This window comes from Coffea arabica, chromosome 11e (genome assembly GCF_036785885.1).
Source record: "Coffea arabica cultivar ET-39 chromosome 11e, Coffea Arabica ET-39 HiFi, whole genome shotgun sequence".
Taxonomy (NCBI): domain Eukaryota; kingdom Viridiplantae; phylum Streptophyta; class Magnoliopsida; order Gentianales; family Rubiaceae; genus Coffea; species Coffea arabica.
Genome location: NC_092331.1, coordinates 62,304,178 through 62,316,371, shown reverse-complemented (window position 1 = coordinate 62,316,371; position 12,194 = coordinate 62,304,178). Strand labels below are relative to the sequence as shown.

At 38.7% G+C, this 12,194-nt stretch overlaps 2 protein-coding genes across 2 annotated transcripts; one reads left to right on the top strand and one right to left on the bottom strand.

Annotated features, from left to right (window-relative positions):
• The first annotated feature begins 545 nt into the window (after positions 1–545).
• Positions 546–4,009, top strand: LOC113718024 (uncharacterized). Its single transcript, XM_027242926.2, has 2 exons — positions 546–780; positions 3,696–4,009. The coding sequence occupies exons 1-2, from the start codon at positions 631–633 to the stop codon at positions 3,789–3,791; spliced, it is 246 nt and encodes an 81-aa protein (XP_027098727.1). The 5' UTR covers positions 546–630; the 3' UTR covers positions 3,792–4,009.
• Positions 4,010–7,663: 3,654 nt separating this feature from the next.
• LOC113719263 (NAC domain-containing protein 83) lies at positions 7,664–9,532 on the bottom strand. Its single transcript, XM_027244435.2, has 3 exons — positions 9,177–9,532; positions 8,577–8,878; positions 7,664–8,419 (listed from the first exon to the last, which is right to left on the bottom strand). The coding sequence occupies exons 1-3, from the start codon at positions 9,355–9,357 to the stop codon at positions 8,114–8,116; spliced, it is 789 nt and encodes a 262-aa protein (XP_027100236.1). The 5' UTR covers positions 9,358–9,532; the 3' UTR covers positions 7,664–8,113.
• Positions 9,533–12,194: the final 2,662 nt, after the last annotated feature.

Below are 12,194 nucleotides of genomic sequence, written 5' to 3'. Positions count from 1 at the left end.
AATTAAGCTAAAAAAAAAAAACAGTTTTTTAAACGGTGCTTATAGGATACTTGTTAACACACTTATTATTTATGTAATTTATCATGTATATATATATATATTAATAATTATTATCTTTCCTTGCATTTATATGCTTTTTTTATTTAATCTTAACTATTCTTAATTGTATTTTATGATCTTTTCTAATTAATATTATATTTTTTAAAAATATGACAATTAAAATATATTTTAATGAATGCACGTGGATACCTATTAGAGATTTGCCCCAAAAAACGAACACAGATTATGCAAAAATTGTAGTACAGATTTGTTATGAACGCCCTCCAATTTGGACTATGTGGAGTGGGTCCAATTTGGGTCGCTCAATAGGCAATACAAATTTGCTTTAGAAGGTCATTGGTTTTTTTGGGTCTTTGCTTTAGAAGGTCCAAATTTGCTTTAGAATCTCAAAGTGGACGGCCCATTGTCTCGGTCCGCTCTGTCAAATGGGTCTTCTTCTGAAAAGCCGTGAAAGGAGAAAAGGCTTATTGGATGCGGTCCAGTCTATTGTCCAATCCGGGCGGACATTGCCTGGTGGGATTTTGAAAGAGGGCGCTTGTACCAAAATTTCCCGGAAAGCATCTGAGTTTCATGGCAATGGCAGGGTTGGGTGCATTTTGGGGGACGCGAGTGCTGGAGATAGTGAAGAAGCACGATTCCGGGGGACTGGTTTGGAAGAGAATCAAGCTCACCACCACTCGCAAAGCCAACGCCAAGAAGCGCCTCCGCCGCGTTTGGCAGGTAGCCGCTCGCCCCTGCCCTCTGATTTCTCTCTCTTTTTTCTTCTTTCCGTGATCTCATTTCTTTAGGGTTTTCATTCAATTTCTTCTTCTTTATTTTTTTCCTTTCAAGTAGGACTAGTATTTTATAAAGTGGGTCGTTTACAATATGGTAGGTGGCTGCTTGCATAAGATTTAGGTGAAGGCTGCTCCGATTACACTATTATCATGTGAATTTCAGTTCATTTTGCTGATAGTTTTGTTAATTACACTATTTTCTCACACTCATGGAGTCGTATATGCGTTATGGGTATTGTAGTTGTCTAATTTTACTCGACTTGAAAAGTTGATTGCTTTTGGAGTCTACTTAGCTACCGAAGGAAAATCCTTCTTTTTGACTACAAGGATGTCAATATATTTCTTAAGTCTGATGCTTGATAGAGGAAAGATTAAAGTCTTCCAAGTTTGGCTATTTTTAACTCATCTTCTTTATATTTCTGCTTTATCTTCTCTAGGGGAAAAGTCTACACTCCAAGGTCATACGATTCTTGATTATTGAGTTCATAATTCCTCTCCCTCCAATTGTTGGGAATTTCGCAATGTTGGTCCCTAAACTTTTACACTTAACCAATTTTGTCCTTCATGATTTTTTAAACCAATTTAGTCATCGAACTATTGTTTCAGTTCTAATGTGGGACTTCTGGGGCGGCGCCGCCACATTTTACATATTTCACACCACCGGACAAGGGTAAATTTGTCACAGCAAGTCACATTTTTACTGATTGTACACAAAATGGATGATAACTACACCAAAAACAGCCACAACCACACTCCCCATCACTACCAATCTCCCAAACCCCTTGAACAATCCCTCCCAAAAAGTCAGCCCGATTCTACAAAGCATCTGTAGTACAAACCCATTATAGTGAAAATATAGATGATCCACAACAATCAATCCAGAAGTCCAAACAGCTAAAACCCAAATAAGATATTTCTCTTTCGATAAGTTTCCAAGTAATTCTATGAATTATGTAGATGAGAGCTAGCCAGTTGGGATTTCATTTGCTGGTGGCTGTAAGGTTAAGTTGTAAGTGTTCACACTTTGTCATTATTGATCCCTATTCCATATTAATTATCATGATAGTAAAGATTGCAGAATGTTCTTAATTTGTCTTATAGTTGACATCTTAATTTTTTTCATTCATGGAATTACTATATAAATGGTACATAAATAACATTCGCGGCTCATGAAATTCATTCTATTAGTGTATGTCTGTAATTGTTATTGTAAAGTGAAGTGGGGATATATTGATCAAATTAGTTGGTGGCATTTGAATTTGATCAAGTGAATTGGGGATATATTAATATATTAATTATATTTTGACTCTCCATTTGAAGAATATTAGGGTGGATTCTCTCTAATGTTTGAATAATTTTAGTGAGTTGGTGGAGTTTAGTAGTCAACTACTGGGTAAGGAAAGCTACTTTGAAACAAACGTTGTTTGGTTTGGACCTTTTTTCTGAGGATATATGCAATGATGTCATTATTTTTGCAATCATATATCTGTTGGTCTTGCAAAGTATTGGTGGACATGTTGATCATTTGACACTGATTTGGTGGGATGGAAGTGCCTAAAGCTGTGATGGCATGTGATGTTTCTCATGCTGAAAGCTGAGTCTGTTTATTTTCATTTAAGAATACCTAGCAGAATATATAAGATTTTGATGGAGGTACAAGGGCAGCCCATGTTGTTAATTATTGTTTTTGTCATCATTACTGTTGATATATCTTTTCTGGGGTGACTCCAAAGGGAGTTGAATTACCTTGTAGTTGGGCTGATGAGGATATGCAAGAGAATACACCATGCCGCTCCCAAACCAATAGCCATAACTGCCGCAAGTCTTTGAAATACCCATCAGCAGTAACGACAGAAACCCAGCATGAAAAAGAAGAAGCCCATCATTCCAACTTGGCCACTCCACCTTTTGCCCATTAGCTCCGGCGATAGCATCAACCCACACGTCCCCATGGAGGCCCTACCATTGTTGCACAGAAACCTCAATGCCGCACAGGTCTATGTTGATAGTGAGGAGGCTAGAGGGGGACATGAGTAGGCAAGACAGGATGAGACAAATATACCTCTAATTGGTCACGTTATAGATGTAAAAATTGGTGGCGCTGGCGCACAAGTCCTAAGTTGGAGAAGGAAAAATAATTCGAGGACTAGATTAGTTTAAAAAATCATCAAGAACAAAATTGGTTTAAGTGTAAAAGTTTTGTGATCAAAATGGCTAATTTCCCCCAATTGTTTGGCCCAGTAGAGCTGGGTAACCTAGCACAAGCTGTTGCTATTCAGTTTGCTCTTATCTGATTAATATGGGAGACCGATTCTAAAGTTACATAGACTTCTACCTAGAATATTTGAAATTGTTCACTCTGGTTCTTTAATGTCTGTAAATCATGGGGTTTTCTGTTGTGGTTTGATTTCATCTAATGTGAATAATGTTGTAGAGCAAGTAACTGCCACCTAACATTGGTAAATGAGTTTCTAAGTTCTTCAGGCGAAAGTTATAATATTTTTTCCTATAACATACCCCAAATTTAAGGTGCATATAATATGCCATGATGTGGTACAGTTACTCGTTATTATGGAGTGGAAGAGTGTTATTGTTTTTGAGAGTCGGGCTTGTCCGGCCTCACAACTTTGGAATGGTTTCACTTCAGGAAGGGTGGATAGCCTCTCGTTACATTTTTACTCAGAATTTCTAGCTAGTGGCTTTCTGCATGTCTCTTCTCATCTCCACTCTACTTCCACTTCGGCGTGTTGGGAATTTCTAGTTGATTCCAAATATCTCCAATTGAACCATTCTTGTTTCAACTTTCAATGGATTTCACAATTTTCAGTTACCTTAAGGATGTTATGTATTGTCTTGTAGAATGAAGCTGTGCTGAGGGCATGTTCCGAACTGCCTTCCTCAGGTAATTCAACGGCTGATGGTGAAGACACTGGTACGAAGGAGAGCACTAGCTGAGTGAAGATTAAACTTGGTAAAGCCTATTGTTTGATGTATTATCCTATTGACCATTTTTGCCTTTCAATCTGTAAGTCGTCCACAAGCAGTTAATGATAGGCCTCGACTGCTTGCACTTCTTTGCCCTTGGTTGTTGGGGCATTACTTAGTAGCTGTTATTGGTAATTATGGTGCGTAACTATACACAGTTGTCAAGCCATGATGCTTTTAACCCCGCACTGACTGTTTATAGAAGCAAGAATTAGGAGTTGCCAAAAAGCGCGCGCGCACGCACGCACAAAGCTCTTATGGTTCGTTTGGAGCAATAAAATCATTTTAGGAGGTAGCAGTCTAATAGTTTGTCAACAACTACCCTTTTGAATCTGGCATCTTTCTTCTTGTTAAGTAACACAGGATGTAGGAGAACTTACTCATGTTGCTGAAAAGCCTCATGACAGTGACGGAAATTTAGATGCTTTAGGAGGAACATGTGAAATTGCAGCCATACGATTGGATGATGAATCTTTTGACGGGACGGGACTATGTGGTCCATCGTGTGTGGTACGGTAATCGTAGGCTAGATTAGTGGATTTAGGCGTCCATCTAATGCACAAATTTTCGTTTGATAACAACGGAAATTCAGAAGCATCTATTTTTTGACGCAGGAAAGGCTGCACAAATTGGGGTGTTTTTGTCGAATTTCATTGTCATTATGATGCTGCCGATATAATTTGATAGGGACGGACTATTACAGAGAGGGGGGGGGGTGATTTGCTAATCTGAAGCTGGTGTAGGAGAATTCTTTTGTATTTCGTATTTTGGATATAGCGTAATTCCTACGGGTTTGTGAAATGGGTCGATGACTTGCTAGATTAGCTTTGCATCTTTTTTTAACATATTTGTGGGTGTTGGCAGTAAAACGGTTTCTCGGATGACCGTGAAAGATGAGCCTAGAATTAGAATATTCGACTGGAAACCAAAACATAGATTGTAGATAGCACAGCACCATGTGATATGTATTGATATATTTAATTCCAGAGCACAAAAATGATGATGCAAGAAGCAGGCTGTAGGTGCCACCAATCCGTGCATGCGTGAGAGGCTGAGCGAAATTGATGTGGTACTACTACTGGTACTTAGAATTCATTCATGGGGTAGGGTAACCTCCTGAAATTCCGTCGGAACTTGTTTGACCACTCTAACCTCAACTTCCAAGCAAACTTTTTTACATGTGAAGTGCCCCCCTGCCTAACGTAACGTACAGCTTTGGTTTTCGTTTGTGTGTGGAGTCACTCCATTTCTCAGTCCTCCATCTACAGCAGCAGTGGGCTGTGAGCTGAAAACTACTCGCTGGATTGGTAGAGGTATGTTGTTGCAATTTGTTCGGAGAGAGAGGAGAATAAGATCGTGTATGTATGTAGAGCAAGTACATTGACGAACTCACTTGAATGTTTGGGGCTGGACCTGCAGGCTGCAGGATGAGAAATGAGGCGTGAAAGAAAGAGGAAGTTTCTGTGGGGGCGGGTCCACGTCATTTTACGTTTGCTTCTGGGAGGAGCCCATCATTATTTAGTATTATTATTATTATTATTATTATGAAATGTGAGGAAAGAATAAGGACAGAGCAAATTAGGAGAATTTTGATAATAATCACTCACAATATCAGAATGGCCGAATCAAATACTCAGGCGTTGCGCGCTACCGCGACAGCAAAGTCCGCGGGATTGACAAATGCTCTATCAATTAGCGTCTCAAGTTGGCAATAATTCCCCCCTGGCCTCCAGTCCACCTCCCCCGTTCTAATCTTTCCTTCTCCACGGTGTTCTTCTTGCTTCTCGTCGCTCCGAGCCTCTCCTAGGTTTTATTTTTGGTTAAAAACAAAAAAGTTCTCTGTGATAAATTTAATATACAGAAAAGTTCTTCGTGATTTTAAAATATACAACACGATATCTCGTACTTTGAACTAAATTATAAAGGTGACGGAATTCGTTAAATTTAACGGAAATGGACTAAATGATCAAAATGCCCTGATATAATTAAGCAAAAGACAGTTCAAAAAAATCATTTATTTTATTCTCTAGATAGAGAGAATTGAGGGTTAAGGGGTAGAACAGGTATATTTGTTAAAAATTAGGTATAAATTTTTTTTTTTAAGTTCTAATAAGTCATTTCTGTTAAGTTTAACGGATTCCGTCACCTTTATAATTTAATTCAAAGTCTAGGGTGTCGTGTTGTATATTTTACAACTACGAGAGTTTTTTTATATTTTATCCTCTTTTTTTTTGGGGCCATGAAAATTGAGGCAAAACACACACACACAAGAGAACAAGAAAGCGGTGGTGACGTAAACAGACTCCTCCAAGTCCAACACCAGCAGGCGCCACGGGTGATGATTTCTAATCTAGGCCACTGTCACAAGGAACTCTGGTCGGCAAATTCTTTTTTTTTTAATAATCTTAAACTCTCGCCAGGAAAATGACACACTGCTGGTCTGTCTCTCTTTCAAGTATAACACATATATTGGCATTGGCAGTAGCTCTCAATAATATTTTTTTTTATCTTTGGACCAAACGTTTCATCCAAACATAATACAGACTGCTACCAATACTAGTGCCAGTAGTAATATATGCATAATGTATATGCGGCCACTTGGAGTTTCTTCCTCTTCCTAGCCCTACTTCTACCTTTTTTCTTTACCTTACCAATTGCGGAAAATGGGTCCGCAACTATTTAGCTTAGATGATTACTCTCCCTCCGTCTCGTTCTCGTTGTGAGTACCGTACTTTTCATTTTGAATGTTTCAAAATAATTATTATATTAAAGAAGTTAAAATGTTTTTTAGTCACTCTTTCTAATATAATTATTCTTTTTAATCACATACATGCGACTATTCAAATTTAAATTTTGAATCTGTAAGAATAAAATTGAAATAAAAAATATAAATATTATAATCAAATCACTATTTTTAAAAAGTTAAATTTTCTAAATATAATGATTAAATAAATGGAACGAAGGCAGTATTATTGTTATTAACCATGACCATAGTCACCTCACCTGCAATCCTTATTTTACTCCCTCCCCTGACCCCTCCCTGGGGGCTGCTAGTGCTTACCACTTACAACTATTGTTTACAAGTCATAATTGCTACGTGACCGCAGCCTTCCAACAAAATTTGTCCAATTAACGATAACAAGTCGGTCTGGGTTTCAATCCCTCATTCTCCGTCCTTCCTTCCTTCCTTCCTTCGTCGTTGCTTAAATTCTGCCATTTCCCTGCTAGAGCAGAGAAGAAAAAAAAAAAAGTGTTGATCTTGGCTGTTTCTCTTGAAATGATAGATTTATCCTTTTCAAGGTCAATTAGGTGGTGTGAAGTTGTACATTTCCCTTCGCCGATTACTTGGGGAGGAGTATAAGAGGAGGAGGAGTATCACGGAACGGATCCGGATTCCGGATTCATTTTTAACAAAACACCAGTTTAGCTTTTGACAGATTCCCAGAAAAATCAAAGAGTGGAATTTGGGAACTCAAAATTAAATGCCAATTGCAAAGTCGAGCATCGTCGTGCCTTATTCTTTTGCGCTTCTGAAAAAATGGATTTAACTTTTACGTACCAACGTTCGGTGCGCAGTTAGCGTAAATGTGATGGATCTTGGATTCCGTGGCTGGGTGCACATATGCTTCTCTTTTTCCCTTTCTTTTTGTTTTTTTTTTTAAAAAAAAAAAAATCCTTCTTCCCATGCTCTAGTTGTTGGTGTCACATAGAAGCAATTTGGCTATCCATTCCAAGGACGTTAAACCTTGCATTGCATGGTGAACCATTATTATGATTTCTATATCCCCTCTTCCCCCCCCACAACCACAAACAAAACCCAAAACACCAAAAAAAAAAAAAAAAGCACCTAAATTGAAAATTAAATTTAAAAAAGCAGAAAGTTTTCTTGAACAGTTACATTGAAGTGGGGTTACGAATTTACTGCTACTCCACTGGATTTTTAACTCAAAAAGGTCAAACGTCAGCCGTCCTGGATGGGGAAATTCCACTTCGAAATTTTTCATCTTCTAATCTAGTGTAATACTAAGTAACGAGTAAGGGGCTACGGCCTACGAGCAAGGAAGTTTCCACTCCCTGTCCCTGCCTCTTCTTTTCTACTTTAACTACTGCGCAGTGCTTCTTCTTTCTTCTACAACTAGTCCGCAGGGAAAGAGAGGCGAAGCTGATTTAGCCGAAATTACAGGCTCTGAATCAAATCGGTTATCTAAACTGACCTGCGGAATTTTCGAGGCTGATGAATTCTTTCTCTGGGCTTTTTCTTTTCTAGCATGCTACTTGCTGCTAGTAACATATTATTGATTCCTTTTAAAAGGGCCAAGACTAGTGCAACTGCTACTTTCTTCCATATCCTCCGCTTCATTACAGGAAATCTCAGTGATTCCACTGCGCCCCGAAGACGAGGAGATTGTTGCCCCCGGATTCAATTCCCTTGTATCCTTGCCCAAGAAGTCATAGAAAACAACCACCCCATTCATTTTCCCCCCCAGAGGAGGAGGAGCAGCAGCTGTGCAATTCAGGAGGGATGACTCTGTTACCTCATCCTCGGAAGATTTCCCACTTCTCCTCTTCAAGAATATGCGGCAGAGAACCCAATTTTCCTAAAAGAACCCCGCAACCAAATTAGAATATATTATGCATAGAGTGTTAAGCTGCTGGTACTTACTAGTGGGTAGGTAGGAAGGAAGGAGGAGGGAATCAATTGCTAATACCAGTAACAATAGTACTAGGAGTAGTAGAATAGAAATGGTGTCTGACCTGGGCCGATTTGTTTTGCAGCGGAGATATTGGGGCGGCGGCTTCGACGACATTAACGAGGCGATACTCATGCATGACCCAGTCAGTTCTGATCCCATTCGGTGGCTTTCCTCTGTAAAACACCAGTGTCTTCTTCACACCACCAACTCCTCCTACTCCTAGGCGGCTTCTACATGCCACTATTTGTTTGTCTACCCCAGTTGCCTTCCAATATCCTGAACCAGTTGCTCTGTTGGATCGGTTTCCATTTCGATACTTCACTTCCCTTTTGCTAAAGAAGTACCTCTCTCTCTCCAAATCACCTAAAATCAAAGACATCCAAGAAAAAAAAAATTAATTAATTAAATTAAATTAAATTAGTGTTGACATTACAAGTTTGTTTAATCTATCCAATGTGGATCAATGCATTTCCTTCTGCTATTATCAATGGCTAGTCGACGTTCTTGGACAATGATGACATACGATACGACGACTAGCCTAGCCAGGCAAATTATTACGTATTAGGCTTACAAAAATAGTAGTACTAGTTAGTATAACATGTTTTTTTTTCCTTTGAAAATGTTAGAAATATGTGTGTATATATATTATTGTTGGACCAACCTGGCAAATCCCAAGGGTCAGACTTGCAGACATCAACCTCTGGGATTATGGATGCAGGGAGAGGGCAGGACAGGGCCTTGCGCTTCAAGTACTGAACAACCAGCTCTTCATCGGTCGGATGAAACCGAAAGCCAGGTGGCAATCTCAGCACGCCATTCTTAACAAAGTTGAGTTTCTCCATAGGGAACAGAGGAACTATTCATTTAAAGTTAGAAACTCAGAGCAGTTGAATTAGGCACCAGTATTTACGAACCCTTCTAATTTGCGGTTGCAACTTTCAAACACATGTAACTCTTCTCTTTACCAGTTGCAACCCATTATAGACTTAAGAAAGAGACAGCACGTATAACATGATTGATTATTCAGAAGAAAGAGGAAATAAATAGGAGGGAAAATGCACAAAGAGAGAGAGAGAGAGATGATGATGATGATTGATGAGGAGAAAAGTTGGAGGGTACACTGAATGGGAAGGAAAGTTTGGCTTCTTTTTTGTTTTTTTTATAGTAATGGGATGTCATGTTGGACTTTGATGGAAAAGACTAAAATATGCAGATTTTTTTTTTTTTTTTTGTTTCGTTATTAAAATGACAAGGAACTCATATCTGGCGTGCCGAAGACTCAATCCTCCGTTTGCTTTGACGGATTTTTAACACCTAAGTTTTAAGGGCCAAAGATAATTACGGCTTACGCGGTGGGGTGGGTTGGTGTTGGGGTGCTTTCCCAAAGGTCAGGGACCCTCATTTGATTAATAATGCAAAATTTTTCAATATATATATATATATACTCCGCGATGCAACTGAATTCTGAATTGTTACTAAACATTTACCAGTATGCATGACCCTCGTATGAAACCAACTATTTCTAGAGTAATTAGTTATCGAAAAAGTTTTAAAGTTTTACTCACATAATTTTTTGCCAGGATTAAAAAAAAAAAGATTTAGAGAGTACCGGTAGGAAAAGCATATACTATAAGATGAGCAACAAGAAGCCCATTGCTTCGGGGTTTTCTGAATCAAATTGCCATCAAGACAGGACAGGATGGTTCATTTTGCTACACGCACGCACACTAAAGGAGGAGCCCCAAAAGAAAAGAAAGAACCATTAATTGTCATACGTTGTGATAGAAGACGCAATGAAGAACGGGGAAGGAAAGGTTGTATAAAGTAACCCAAAGCAAATTATAAGTGACGGTTTGGGCCATACCCGGCTAAGGCTAATTGGTATTTACCTCACCGACCCTGTAGTATTGTATTGTTGCACTAATCTTCCAAGTCCAGAAGGAGTCACGCGTACGGTACACCCCGATATGCCTATGCTCTAAATTTGCACGCAAAAGTCAAAACTATTGCGTCAGTACTTTTTTTTTTTTTTTTTCCCCAGCAAGAAAATTAGTTAGTCAGCGAGTGCCAAGTCGCAAGTACTAGCATGCATGCACCAATGGAGCTGGTAAGCAACTGGCGTAATCATATCGTCTGTTCTGTTAGTGTTATAAAGACGGGGGGATTCATTCATTCGCCAACAATTGAGATGCTCTCTCTAGATAGATCTTATTATTATTAGAATTATAAATAGCACTACCTCTTATAAATATCTCATGACACGATAGTACACCTCTTATGTTTTCAACCGTTGAAAGTTATTGTTTGGAATAGTTATTGTAATATTTTTCGTGACGTAATATATGTGAGATTAAAAGATGATTGAAAATATAAAAAAAAATGTATTTATGATGCAGATAAAATATTATTTGAAATAATTTACTATCCAAACACTTCTACGTATTCTTTAGCCTCGTATACCAATTAAAACTCTCCAAATATCAGCAGCAGCATTGCTACTGCCTACTAGTACGTACGCACGTAGTTTAAATTAGTACACAAATGAAGAGCTTTGGTAGAACCAATTAATTAAAAGATGCCATTCCGGGTTTGTAGTACTAATTAACTGCCAAGCACAATTAAGGGTGGAAGGGTAAACGAGGGGAGGAATGGATCCTTCCTTTGGACTTTGGGCTTGGATTCCACAAAATGCATTTGCATGCGCTGGCTGGAGAATGTACACTAGCGATTGCCAGATATATTAAGCGCAAGATAGTAGATAATTTGAAACATTTTGTATGGATAGGAATTTTTTTATTAAAAAAAAATTTAATTAATTAATTTTTGGGCCCGGTTGGGGCGGGGGGAATAAAGTTCTGGGGTCCTACATGCTTCCAAAACGACGGGCACCCACGTTGGATTCAAGAGCAAGGGACAAATAGGCTAACTTCTTCAATTCCTATCCCATTTCAAAGATTTCCTTATATTTGCTTGTCTCCCCGTTTCTGTTGTGCTATTTATTATGTGACGGGGAAATTAATTATAGGACCAATCATCAGAGATTCCTTCGTTGCAGGGAAATACGCGAGATCGAATAGCTAGTAAAATCCGAAGTTACGTGGGAGGTATGGCTGAGTCGACAGATACTCTGCTTATTGGTAGTTAAACTGGAGCTTCAACCCATTTGACAATAATATATGTGGGACTACAGAAATCCCGATTCCGTATGGAGGAGGGAAAAACTCCTCCATGACAGCCACGAAAGTTTTGGTGAACCTAAGAAAGATGGAAGAAGATTTTAATAGAGAATAAATAAATACTACCACTACTGCTACTAAGGAATAAAGGGTAACGTAAGTAATGGAGAATTGAAGGGTACTGAGATTCATTCCAGCAAGCAAATGCTTTGCTTTCACCCCAACTTGGGCCTGGGGTGAGCAACACAAGTATGAAAAGGAGAGTTGTCTTTTGGCGAGCTGAATTGCGGCTGTGATTTCACTTTCGCTTTCTCTCTTCTTCTTCTTCTACCTTTTTTTTGTTTGTTTTGTTTTAAACTAGTAGAGTAGTGGTGCTATTTATTAGAGGTTGCGAGTCAAAGGAGTTTGCGTGAAGGAGTGGAATAGGATAGGAGGGGTTTATAAGTAAAAAAATAAGCAAGGACAAATACAGAAACGTCAAAGGCTACCATCATTATTGTGTT